General features: G+C 39.0%; 1 protein-coding gene across 1 annotated transcript in view; it reads left to right on the forward strand.

Annotated features, from left to right (window-relative positions):
* The window catches only part of Macf1 (microtubule actin crosslinking factor 1), a 327009-nt gene that overhangs the window by 104995 nt on the left and 208275 nt on the right, over positions 1 to 13739 (forward strand). Inside the window, exon 2 of the mRNA XM_077791438.1 lies at positions 6093 to 6154. Coding sequence (XP_077647564.1) covers positions 6149 to 6154 — 6 coding nt within the window. The 5' untranslated portion in view covers positions 6093 to 6148. The remainder of the gene's footprint in view (positions 1 to 6092; positions 6155 to 13739) is intronic.

Below are 13739 nucleotides of genomic sequence, written 5' to 3' on the forward strand. Positions count from 1 at the left end.
GAACAACCAAAAAAGCAGGAAAACTAAGGTAGAACAGAGTATCAGATTCAAAAAAGAGAATGTTTAAAAGATGAAGGAATGATCTCTTCAGCCATAGAGAATTAACGTGAGATGGATCACTTTAATTACCACTAGGTTAGGTGACTGTGGAAAGAGCACTTACAGTGAATTTGTGGGGCTAGAAGCCATAGCCCCATGGGTGAGTAGGAGGCAAGAAGTAGATTCTGAGCATTGTCATTACACTTACTCAGGAAGCCTGGGAGAGAGAACTGATGGAGAGGGAGAAATTGAAGATATACAGGTCAGTGGATAATTTTTGGATTAATGTTTCTGAAGAGAAGGGAATGGTGGGTTCCATGTGTTAGGTGGAAGGACAGACTTAGGTTATAGGGAGAGACAAATCTTCAAGTAAAATCAAAATAAAGAAAATTAGAGTAGTTATTTGTGGCCCAGAGTCTGGAGACCTATTGTGGTAGTTTTAATAAAGTTGGAAACAAGTATTAAATCTTCTAATTAAAGGCTTATAATTTGGTAACCATTAAATGATTGATAAGCCATCGGTGCCTCAAGTATTAGATCTAAGAATTTCTCAGTGGAATAGTGGGGCTCTTCGTTATCATTTCATAACCTTTAGTGGTGAAGAGAACAAGAAACGTTAAAAGAAATTTCACCCTTTCTTTGACTGTTTTCCTCTCACATGAGAGTACTTTCTGTAAGTCCTACCTTCAGTGTTAGGTGGGGGGATCTTAGCTGGGACTGGAATTGTATTAGTCTGACAAACCTAAAATTTATTAAATAGTTTGAAAGTCTGAACTGTTTGGCGCATTCTGAAGATGTGTATAATAGGTTAAGTTGTTTCTTGGTTTTCCTAGTGAAATTCCTTGCTAAAATTTTTAAAACACTTTTTGGGGCAGGGGGTACTGGGATAGAATCCCAGGATGCTTTACCACTGAGCTACATCCACAGCCCTTTTTTATTTTGAGAGAAGATATATACTAAGTTGCTTAGGGCCTCACTAAGGTGTTGAACTTGCTATCTTCCTGCCTCAGCCTCCTGGGATTACAGGTTTTTGTGCCACCACACCTGGCTTGCTAAAACATTAAAATGTAAAACTTCAGACCCTCTAATATCCTCTGTCATAATGTATAAATCAGAAAAGAGCTATCATGTTATTGATGGGCTTGTCAATGTAGGATCCTAAGAAAGGATCCTGTAGCTTTTCAGGGCAAAAGAGTTCTATAAAATCCTTTTCTAAAGAATTTACAGCTCAGTTCTAGGAATCTAGCTCATCTTGAGAAGGGCTTGCAATCATGTTGCCTTTAATAAATATATTTAGAAAAAGTACTTTGATCCTTTTCCTTCCAAATTGAAAGTTAGTTATTTAGCTTTAGGAAGCATGACTGATGTAAGACCTTGAGGCTCTCTAGAGCATTATCTTCATGGAATGATGGAACGACTTGGTAGATGATCAGAAAAAGATTCAATTTGTCACTCATATCTTCAGGTCTAAAACAAACAAGGCCATGGACTAAAAAGAAATCAAATGAATTCTACCTCTTAAAAATACCAACTAGTGGGGCTGGGGATATGGCTCAAGCGGTAGCGCGCTCGCCTGGCATGCGTGCTGCCCGGGTTCGATCCTCAGCACCACATACCAACAAAGATGTTGTGTCCGCCGAGAACTAAAAAATTAAAAAAAAAAAAAACAACTCTCTCTCTCTCTCTCTCTCTCTCTCTCTCTCTCTCTCTCTCTCTCTCCTCTTAAAAAAAAAATACCAACTAGTTTAAAAGAAAATCTGTTAACTGGTTTCTTTTCCATCTGTGAATTGTTTGATCTGTTACAAAAATACCTATAATTGTTGTAGAACAAACAACACGCCCCATCCCCTCTGTGGGGATGAGCCCAGGTCTTCAGAGTGCTAGGCTAGCACTCTACTACTGAGCTATAACCCCAGCCGCTATAGGAGAAATTCTAAGAATAAAAGCAAAAAAGAATACTGTGTCTTTAGAGAGAGAACTTTGTAAAACTAGAATAAGACAGTTCTTGGTTATGTGGATAATTAGTATAATGAAGCAGGGTGGGTCGGGTATTGTGAAAATGTTGGGCATAAAACTTGGAGTTAGCTCTGATTTTTCCATCATGGCTGAAAGTTCTAGCACACAACTGATATTTATTGGGGCCTTAGGGGTTTTACATATCAAGCTGGATTATTTTAAGTGATTCAGGTCCCAATTTTATTTTGTGTGTTTCTTTAGCCAATCTTTTAATCATGTGTTGGCCAACAGGAAGGTTTTTGTTTGTTTATTAAGTTCTTTCTGTGTCAAACTTTAGCTGTTAGAAGTTGTGGGAGACACAAAAAAGTAAAGCATGGCCTCTTTCTTCAAGGAGTTAATGATCTCATTAGTGATATAAGAATAAGCATATTAAAAGCTCAGAAGTCTAATTATGTAAGTGCTGAATGAGTGATTAGCACAGTAAATATCATAAAAAAATTGAAGGACAAAGAGACTATTGGGAACTGAAGTAGTTGGGAAATGCAGCCAAAGTAATTTTTCTCAAATACAAATCTGACCTCTTATTCTCCTATTTAAAACCTTTCAGTTCTTTCTCTTATGTATAGGATACAGTTTGGGCTTCTTATCTAGACATAAAAGGTCAACATTTGGCTCATGTCATCCTACCTAGTTTTTTTTTTTTTTTTTTGAGAGAGAGAATTTTAATATTTACTTTTTAGTATTTGGCGGACACAACATCTTTGTTTGTATGTGGTGCTGAGGATCGAACCCGGGCCGCACGCATGCAAGACGAGCGCGCTACCGCTTGAGCCACATCCCCAGCCCCATCCTACCTAGTTTTTTTTTTTTTTAAAGAGAGAGTGAGAGGAGAGAGAGAGAGAGAGAGAGAGAGAGAGAGAGAATTTTTTTAATATTTATATTTTAGTTCTCGGCGGACACAACATCTTTGTTGGTATGTGGTGCTGAGGATCGAACCCCGGCCGCACGCATGCCAGGCGAGCGCGCTACCGCTGAGCCACATCTCCAGCCCGTCCTACCTAGTTTTGAGTCTCATCAACTACTTAACATCTCCACTTCAACCGTCCTTACTTCTGTGCAATTTTCTGAACATAGCTCTTTGTCTCCATGAATTTGTATTACATGTAATTTCATGTAGTAATTTTATCCTCTTTATCCTTGCCCTTCTTTTTCTGGTTAACTTTTTTTTTGGGGGGGTACCAGGGATTTAACCTAGGGGACATTAACCGTTGAGCCACATCCCTGGCCATTTGTTTATTTTTTATTGTGAGACAGGGTCTCCCTAAGTTGCTAAAGCTCATCTCTAAATTGCAATCCTCCTGCCTCTACCTCCTGAGATTCCTGGATAGTCATTTTTTATGATTAGTTAGAGTAACTCCTAGGAAACTTTCACTAGCTCTTTTCACTAGTCATTTCTCTTTCCTACTCAGGTACGCCAAACCACTTCTCTTAGGTTTGAACACTCTGTGCTTACATATTATAACACTTATCAAGTGGCATTGAAGCATTTCTTTCCTTTGTTAAACTTATCATCTCTTTTGAAAGATAGAAATTATGACATAATATTTCTGTAACCAGAGTCTAAGGGAACTATCTTCAGTCTACCAGTCTTCCAGCTGAGCTATTTTTGTCAACTCTTGGGATCTTTTGTAATAAAGATTTATCCAAAGGATAAATGAATGAATGAAGAAGTTGGATAAGTAGCATTGGGAGAGGTGGGGAGGAAGAGAAATAACATGTCATGCACGGAAAATAAATAGTGTGAGTGTCCAGTATTTAGATGAGACTAGTTGCAAGCTGGTTCTGATTCAGTCTGGAGTTGAAATGGGCCTGAAAAGGATTATGATGAAATCAGATAACTTAATCAGCATCTAAAAAGATAAAAATAGGTTGGCATGATTGGTTAAATCTAATAAGAATCTTGGCTTCAAATACTTGAAAACCTATTAAGTGAAAAATAATTAGACTTAAAGTCCTAACAGTCTCAAATGAGAGCCAGTAGGTAAAATTTATAAGGAAGACAATTATGCCACTTTATAAAACTAATAAATTGGTATATTGCTTTACAAGGTAGTAGATTCTCCACTATCTCAAGAATTTTACAGATAAATGTAAGATTTGGACAGACCTTTCAACCCAGAATGCAAGATTCTTTGTTGTTGAAGGGATTCATGTTATCAGCAAGGAATTAAACTGGATAACTTGTAATGTCCATCTCATATTTCTGTGGTCCATAGTAGGAAGAGAATTGTTCCTTGCATAACAGTGAAAGATTCAAAGTAAAGATAAAAAACCAAAGACAAAATTGAGGAAGTGCTTACCGATTGGTTACAAACTCAGCAAAATAGGTGGATAAGTGAATTCACCGGGGTTGGAGAGAGTGTGTTGGTGCTGTTTGGAAATGGTGCTATGTGCCTTTTAACTAGGGCATCTGTAAGAAGAGAATGACTGGGCAGTAGGGAGAAAGAACCTCGCTAAAGTTTGTGTGAATAACCAGTAAACCAGATTTATATACTGCTGCAGATTTCTTCTGAAATGTTCTCTGACTTGGGAAAGAAATGAAAGAATCAAGCAATGGCGGTAATTCAAGTTTGAAGGTTGTTATCATGAACATGAGAGCTCCTGATGAGAGCAGCTTTGAGTGGCTAGCCATGCTGTCTAGCACAGACTGGATAACCACAGAAGCTTTCAATGAAGGGTAGAGTAAGGATGGAGTGACTGAAGATGAGAATGGGGGAATAAGAGATTGATAAAGGCGACTGCTGCTTAATAGTTATGTTTGGGGAAGGAATAAAGGCTTAGACCATGGCATTGTGGTGGCTGGATGTGAATTACAGATCAAATTCAGTGTAGCCATGTATGCTTGGATGCATTGTCAGCCTGTGTGTGATGTTTATATGGAAATAAAAAATGTGAAACAAATTGTCAAGGAAGGTTAAGGTGGATTTCCTGCATAGAAGGGGATGGGCAAGAGGAAGTGACCAACAACACCAAGGGTGATTTGAACAAGATAGTATAGGGGATGGTGTGAGTTTCAAATAAGTAGAAAAGGAACAGGGCTTATGGCTCAGTGTTCTGAAAGTGGCTCTGGGGAATTGGGGTGGGAGAAAATGAGTCCTTAGCAGGACAGCCTCTGTGGAGCAGTCATTGTCAAATATTGACAGTCATATTTTTATTAAAGAGGTGAAAAAATGAGAAAGGGGGAGTTTGCCTCTGTAAGACTTATGAGAAGAGTCAACATAATCAGAGAAATGATAAATTATGATATAATGGTGTATTAAGAATTGTAATGCAAAAATAAATAAATAAATATTACCCCCCCCCCCCCCAAAAAAAAGAAGAAGAAAGGGAGGGAAGAGATGGGCAAGGAAAAGTTGGCTGCTTGTAGTGGTTGGTGAGGGAAGTGGAATGGAGGAAGTACTGGGGTAGGGGAGAGAGGCAGTACAGCCTTGCTCAGGCAGATTGATGTATGACAAGGAAGATTTTTTTTTTTTTTTTTTTTGTACTGGGGATTGAGCTCAGGAGCACTTAACCACTGAGCCATTTCACCACTGAGCCACATCCCCAGCCCTTCTTTGTATTTCATTTACAGACAGGGTCTCACTAAGCTGTTAAGTGCCTTGCTAAGTTGCTGAGGCTGGCTTTGAACTTGTGATCCTTCTGCCTCAGCCTCCTGAGTCCCTGGGATTACAGGCATGCGCCCCCAAACCTGGCTGAAGAGTAAGATTTAACCACTGCAGTGTAATATCCCACTCCACCCCTTCTTTTGGTGATATTCACAGCTTTGGCCTTCTGGGACTTATTGAGGAAATCAGGGAATCATTCTGTTCCCTGCTCAAATGGATTTTGAGATAAGTGATTCTGTCTAAAATCAATAACATGGTCAGGACCAAAGAGGAAGGCCAAGCATTCCTAACAAGAAGGCACCATCTCATGGTTCTGTGGGTAAAGTCAACTCTCTTATGTGGTCCTGGAAGAACCAGAGTGTGAGCAAAGCAGGGGTGTGAGAACTTGTTGATTGCATAGTACTAAATCAGTGTCTTTTATTTGCTTTGCAGATGAGCGGGACCGGGTTCAGAAGAAAACATTCACCAAATGGGTCAATAAGCACTTGATGAAGGTAGGACTCCATGTCTGTATGCTGCCTTAGCACCTCAAACTGTTCTTGAGCTGCATCTATCTTTCTCTCAGATGATTCAGATTGCTCACTGTGTGCTTGGGTCCACGAAGATTCACATGTGACAGACTAACTCCCTCCTCCCCTCCCTCCCTCCATCACCCACCCTCCTTGTCCCCTCCCTCCTTCCCTCCCTCTCTTACTCCCTTCCTCCTCCTTAGTCATAACAGTGTGAGAACAGTAGCATTACATGCTATTACCTCAGAAGACTGTGATGGAGGATACCAGGTGATGATTCCTGGGATTCTAAGAACACTTTGCTCCTAACTTTAAAAAAATTATCTTATAAACCCTTTTCTTTATTTTTAAAGCTGATTGCTATGTAAGGATGGGACAGAAGGGACTTTGTTTTCTCTCTAAAGTATATAAATCTTAAATGTTCCATTGATGGATTTTTATAAGAATTTTCCCACCCTGTAAATCAAGATATAGAACATTCCCAGAATGACTAGAGTTGAGAAGATTTTATTATTAAAATCAAGGCAGAGGGCTGGGGTTGTGGCTCAGTGGTAAAGAGCTTACCTAGCACATATGAGGCACTGGGTTCAATCCTCAGCACCATATAAAAATAAACAAACAAATAAATAAATAAACAAAGTTATTAAAAAAAATCAAGGCAGAGACACTGTGGTGGCAGTAGGATCTGAAAATAAAATTTGTGAGTTCTAATAATTCCCACTGCTGGAAAGGGTCAGAAGTGATCTCTTAATTGCCAAATCTAGTGGCCTAATTTTATCTTCCTCTTATTTGATTTCTCTTTAGCACTGGACACTGTTGTCTATCCCTTGAAACCTTCTCTTATATATTGACTTCTAGGACATTGCTTTTTCCTGAATTTCCTCCTCCCTGTGTGAATGCCTTTTTTCTGCTTCTTTCACTGGCTTTCTTCATCTCTGACTTCCATTTGCTGTTCCCCAGAGTCCTAACTTTGATCATTTTCTTGTTTTGTTCTCTGTATTCTTAAGCAGTCTCATCTGTTTTAGTCATAGGGATATTTTGATTGCTGGAATGCAAAGAAGCACAAGTCAAAGTGGATACAGGATGATCTCTTAGAGTCTGATGTCTAGATGCAATGGGACTTTATGAAACCAAAATTTGCCGGCAGCTCCTGTCTCTTTTTGGGGGTCCCCTGCATTCATTTCTCTCACTGCTCATTTGTGGTGAGCTGTGATAAGATACATCCCTGAAGTGGCATGGTCCTAAAGGCACAAACAGAAAATCTGATTGGTTGGGGGTTTCTTTTCCTCCTTGGGTCAGTGGTCCTCCTGTAGTTCAGTAAACTCTGGCCCAGGAGATGGTTACATACACTTGTTTAGTGGGCCCTGAAAATAAAAGTCTTTAGACTTTAGTTTCAAACTAAAAGACCTGGATAAAGAGGCAACTAGAGAGCCTTTTCCTGTATTCTTGTCCAATCCAAAGATGTGTGTTTCTCACAGTGTACTTGACACATGCATCTGGATGTTACTCAGGCATACCCTATATTTGACACATCCTAAATTGTTAAATATTTTCATTCATGTACCTAGATTCCCAAGTTAGGAATGCAGAATCATATTTGATTTAATACTGTCAATAATCTCTCCCTTTTTGCCAAATCTAATCACCATCAACTTGGAAAGATTGCTTACATTGTCTTTTCTTCTCCATATTCATCACCTCTGCTCTTGTCCAGGGCTTCTTTATCTCTTGTCTTGACTATCATAATAGTTTTCTAACTAAGTGTTCTATAATGATAATAGTAGTAATAGTTTATAGAGGGCTTCCTGCAAGTTAAACTTTGTTGTTTTGGGTACCAGGGATTGAACTCAGGGGCACTTAACCACTGAGCCACATCCCCAGCCCTATTTTGTATTTTATTTACAGACAGGGTCTCACTGAGTTGCTTAATGCCTTGCTGTTGCTGAGGATGGCTTTGAACTCTCGATCCTCCTATCTCAGCCTCCCAAGCTGCTGGGATTACAGGTGTGCACCACCTCGCCAGCTCAAATCAGATATTTTATACCAAGTCCTTTATGTGAATTATCTCATTTAATACTTCAGTGACCTTCTTCTATAGGTTCTATTAACATCCCCCCTTTAATCTGTGAGGAAAGTGAGGTTGAATACAACTTATTTAAGGCCATGCTGCTAGACAGAGGCACACTGAAATTTACAATTCACACAGCCTAAAGTCTGTAACATGTGTTCTTAACCTGCAATGCCTGGCTCTGCCTACCTTTCCAGGCTCATAGTGCCAAATTCCCCTCATTCCTTAAGCTTTTGCTGAACTATGTGGCATGCTGTTTCATGGCTCTGTATCTTTGTTCAGCTTCTCTCTGCTTGGAATACATTTCCAAAGTCTATTCTGACCGTATAACACTAACTTACCACCTCCTCAGATAGTTTGGTGACCCTACATGTGGGATTCTACTACCCTTTTCTTTGTATACTTATGCATGTTCCTTATGTACCTCTGTTATAGCTTTTTTTTTTTTCCCCCCTTTAATGGTGCTAGGGATTGAACCCAGGGCCTTATACATGCTAGGCAAGCACTCAACCAACTGAGCTATATCTCCAGCCCCTGTTATAGCTTTTTATATACATTATATCTTTTTGCCAGATTGTAATCGGAAGGCACACATTATATCTTATTTTTATAGTTTCAGGACAAAGAAGGAGGAGAAAGAGGGGAAAAATGTCTGTTCCCCTCTGTAAATTGCTTCAGTGGCTACCAGTTGCCTCTAGTTGATGGTACTTAACTCTGTTACTATGCAGAACTCTTCACAACCTGTTTCCCACCTACCTATTCAGTTTTTTTTCCAAGTAGATTCCCCTGTGTAGCCTGTGCTCTAGCCAAAGGGACAATTCAATGCTCCTTAAACTTTATGTACTTTCACACCTCTTTGTTTATTTCTCTCTCCTTAGAATTCACTTACCAGCCACTCCTGCTGGCCATTGCCCATTTACCCTTTAAGGATGAACTCCAGTATAACCTTCCAGAGACTCTGACTTCCATCTCTTAGCCTATTTTAATTGCAATTCCATCTCTGTTCTATGGCATTTGAAGAAATGCTTGTGTGTTCGCCTATCCATCTCCTCTTTTAGAGTGCTTATGGAGGGTTGGGGCAGTATTATACTATTTTCTCTGCCAAGTACTAGGCTATGAGAAGTACCCAGTAATTATTTGTTGACTTGAATAAATAACATTTTGATAGTACAATGGATGTGACTTGATCCTTCAATAATCCCAAAGAAGATAAAAATATTGCCGTAATACACATACCTGTATTCCCAGCAGTTTAGTAGGCTGAGGCAGGAGGATCTTGAATTCCAAGCTACCCTCAGCAACTTAGTGAGGCCCTAAGCAACTTAGTGAGACTGTCTCAGAATAAAAAGAGCTGGAGATGTGGAGTAGTGGTTAAGCACCCCTGGGTTCAATTCATATATATATATATATATATATGAGTGTGTGTGTGTGTGTGTGTGAGAGAGAGAGAGAGAGAGAGAGAGAGAGAGAGAGAGAGAGAGAGATACATGTGAAAACAGTATAAAATACTTTTATTTATAGTATCTCACACACACACACACACACGATAAAAGTATTTTATACTCTCAGTTTTCACAACTAAGGAGAGTGAGAATTAGCAAAGTGAAGTGACTTTTCCAAGATCATACAACTAGTGAGGTGTGGAGCTAAAGCTCAATCATGAATCTTCCAATCAGAATCAAAATCAATAGGTCATTCTACTAAACATTCCCCCACTTAACTCTCCTTTCATACCCAACAATTGGAAGAACTGAACTGATCCTGCCTTAAGCTTGTTCTCTAAACATTGTAGTTGAATTCAAATGCTCTGACTTCCTGCTGCTCATTTGTAGCTGGTGCTGCCTGTTGGGCCTCTGCCTCAGTGCTGTGTGTTGACAGGAGGCCCTGGGAAAGGAAAAGCTGGAGGAACACATCATAGCTTTGTTAGAAATTGGAGGCCAGCCAGAGCTTTACTTAAACCCTTGGCTATTTTTCATCTCTTCTCAGGCTGGCAGCCTTACAATTCCAATAATATTTTTTCATTTGGGGAATTTTAGAAAGAGGTTCACTGCTAATCAGAATCATTGCTCTAAGTTGGAATTCTTTGAATTAAGGAACTGAGAATTAAAGATCAAGATCTGTTTTTTGCAACTTGGGCATCCCTTGCTTGGCTGTCTAGGTATACCCAAATTAATGTTGTGTTTGGCAGAGAGACCAATGTAAGGTTAAAACCAATTAAGCCCCCCAAGTTCTAGATTTAGTTGATCTGGAATCTCTTGAGTTTCTAAATATCCCTTTGGGAAACACCACATTGTGTTCTGGAATAAGTAAATAACTCTTTAATAATTGACAACAGAATTGATTCATTCTTAAAAAAAGATTTGTTAAGGATAGAAGCAACTGAAATATGTAACAATCTAATTGAGAATGCAAGCCCACAAACCTAAGAATTCTGTTTATCATGGCAGAATCATTAAAAAGAAAAATCTAGAGTTCTCATGAGCTCTTTTAAAGTTATCTGTACTATATTTCTAGGGCCTGGTAGCTGATAAAGAGTGTCTTTAGAGAATGTTAAAAAAAAAAAAAGTTCAAATATGTGCTTCTCAGGAGGAGGAGAAATGATTTCTCTGATTAGTTCCTGTTGACTTAAGGGGTTAGTATTTGTAAAGGAAAGGCCAATATTTAACCTAGCAGATGGAATTATCTTTGCATTTTTATTCATATATATAATCCAGAAAGCACTAGCCTTCCTGGAATTTCAGTTAGAATTCTAGATACACCACCAGAAGTTTTTAAACTCCAAATACTCACTGCCTTTTCCAACTGTTCTCTGTGTATTGTAGGTTTTAGTTGAACAGATGGTAACACTAATGAGTCCACGCACTGTTTGCTGTGCAGCCTCCGCCATGGCCACACAGGGTAGTTCACCAATCCCCAAACACTGTATGGACTTTTGCAGCTCTTAGCTTCTTCATGTCAGTGGGAAATGTCAGAAGACCTTGGTAACAGAGTTTAATCAAAGCAACTGACAAAGGGTGCTGGTTAGAGGCTGAGAAAAGGAGGATTGCTTTTGCTTCCTGAGTGTGGCCCTATGGTGTTGATTCCTTGCTGTCTCTCTGCCTGGCTCTGATTATTCAGGGCTTGGTTTTACTCTAAATGCACCTAAACCCCCACCAAAAGTTTGCTCCTTCATTTGGATTTGAGCTTTACTCTGGATTCTCTATTCACTATACCCTAGTGCCTGCCTTTTAAGTAAAGCTACTTAAAAGCTACTCTCGTGTATTTTAAAATCATCCTCATCCTCAGGGAATCCTCTATTAATATTGTTGACTGATATTATCAGTAGAGTCTAAAATTTAGGGAATTCTCAAAACAGATGACAGAATTCTTATCTGCTAAGAGCCTTAACCTTCGCTCCCCTTCTCACTCTGCTCATTCTAGTAGGGATTCCTGGCTTCCACTCTGCTCCTTCCAGTTGAGCCCAGATCTTCTCAGAGTGGAAAGTCTAGGGCAGCTATAGTCTGTTTTTTAGTGTTAGACTTTTTCTCAAAGAGAAATTTGGCTATTGAATCCATGTGAAATTCCCCTCTTACAGTTGAGAGACTTATCAATTCATGGAAGCATCAAAGCTATCAGGGTAGCATCATTTCCCCTGTATCTTTTAGTAATTGCAGATGAGGGTAAAAAACATTCTTTCTCTTCATAACTTTCTTCTCTGACCTATGTGTTGCACTCAATATAGTTTGGGTCAAGGAAATTGAGCTGCTTGTGTTTCCTTCTAATACATAGTCTTAGAGGAAAGGCTTTCTTTCTTTTTTTTTTTTTTTGTAATATTTAGTTAGTTAGTTAGTTAGTTATTGGCAGACACAACATCTTTGTTTTGTATGTGGTGCTGAGGATCGAACCCGGGCCGCACGCATGCCAGGCGAGCGCGCTACCGCTTGAGCCACTTCCCCAGCCCAGAGGAAAGGCTTTCTGAATCAAGTTTTCTGTGGCTATCAAAGAATGCTATATCACAATCCTTGGTTATTTTCTTTCGTTGAAGGATTTTTTTTTTTTTTTACTGTTTAATATTGTTGATAATATGTCATTTTGACCCATCAAGCATAGAAGCCTTGTAGAGGGAAAAAGCACAACTGGGAATAAGGAGATAGTTACTTGGACTCAATTCTTGACACTTCTGCACTAAACGATCTTACACAAGTTACTTAACTTCTTTAGGCAATGATTTTCTCATATGTAAACCAAGTGCATTAGAGCTAAGTAATCTTTAAAGTCTCCTTGGGCTCAGATTCTTATTTCAAGAACTTAAGTGTAATTTATTCCTTTTGTTAAAGCCATCTAGAAACTAAGGGAATTGAGTTTTCCTTGCTTATTGATACATGGGGATTGGGATTGATTGGCCTAGGTTAGGATAGACTTGGTCTCTCAAAATTTGACTGTCCGGGGCTGCAGTTGTAACTCAGTGATTAGATTACTTGCCTAAAGATTACTTGCCTCGCATGTGTGAGGTACTGGGTTTGATGCTTGGCACCACATAAAAATAAATAAAATAAAAAGTATTCTGTTCATCTATGACTGGAATTTTGTTTTAAATTTTTGATCATCCACTATTTTTTTTTTTTTTTTGTACCAGGGATTGAACCCAGGGGTGTTTAAAACTAAATCACATCCCCAGCTCTACCCCTTTTTGGAAACAGGGTCTCACTAAATTGCTTAGGACCTTGCTAAGTTGCTGAGGCTGGCTTTTAACTTGTGATCCTCCTGCCTGAGCTCCCAAGATGCTGGGATTATAGGCATCTGCCACCATACCTGCTGATCATCTACTAATTTTTGAAATAACTTTATTGAGATTTAATTAATGTCATATAAGCCACCCATTGAAAGTATGCTATTGAGTAACATTTAGTATAGTAACATAGTTGTACAAACATCACCACAATCATTTTTACAACATTTTGTCACCCCCAAAGAAACCCTGTTCCCCCTAGCCATTACCTCTAGTCTCCCTATAGGCTCTGCTTACTTGTAGGCACAGCAATCTACTTTGTGTCCCTATAGATTTGCCTGTTCTGGATACCATAAAAATGGAGTCATATAATATGTGATCCTTTGTAACTGACTTCTTCTGAGCTACATTCCCAGCACTTTGAATTTTTTATTTTTGAGACAGGGTCTTGTTAAATTGCCAAGGCTGGCTTTGAACTTGTAATCCTCCTATAACAGTGTTCCAAGTCACTGGCACCTTTTTTTTTTTTTGTTTGTTTGTTTAAATAACTGACTTCTTTCACTTAGCAAATGTTTTTAAGGTTCATCCATGTTGTAGCATGTATCAGTATTTCATTTCTCTTTGTTGCTGAATATCCTTCTTGGCTGTTAATGCTCCTGTGAACATTGATTTACAAGTTTTTGTCTGGACTCATATTTAGTTCTCTCAAGTAATATACCTAGAATAGAATTACTAGACCATATGGTAGCCTGTGTTTAGCCTTTTGAGGAACCAAAGCAGCTGTACCATTTCAC

This window comes from Urocitellus parryii, chromosome 11 (genome assembly GCF_045843805.1).
Source record: "Urocitellus parryii isolate mUroPar1 chromosome 11, mUroPar1.hap1, whole genome shotgun sequence".
NCBI lineage: Eukaryota > Metazoa > Chordata > Mammalia > Rodentia > Sciuridae > Urocitellus > Urocitellus parryii.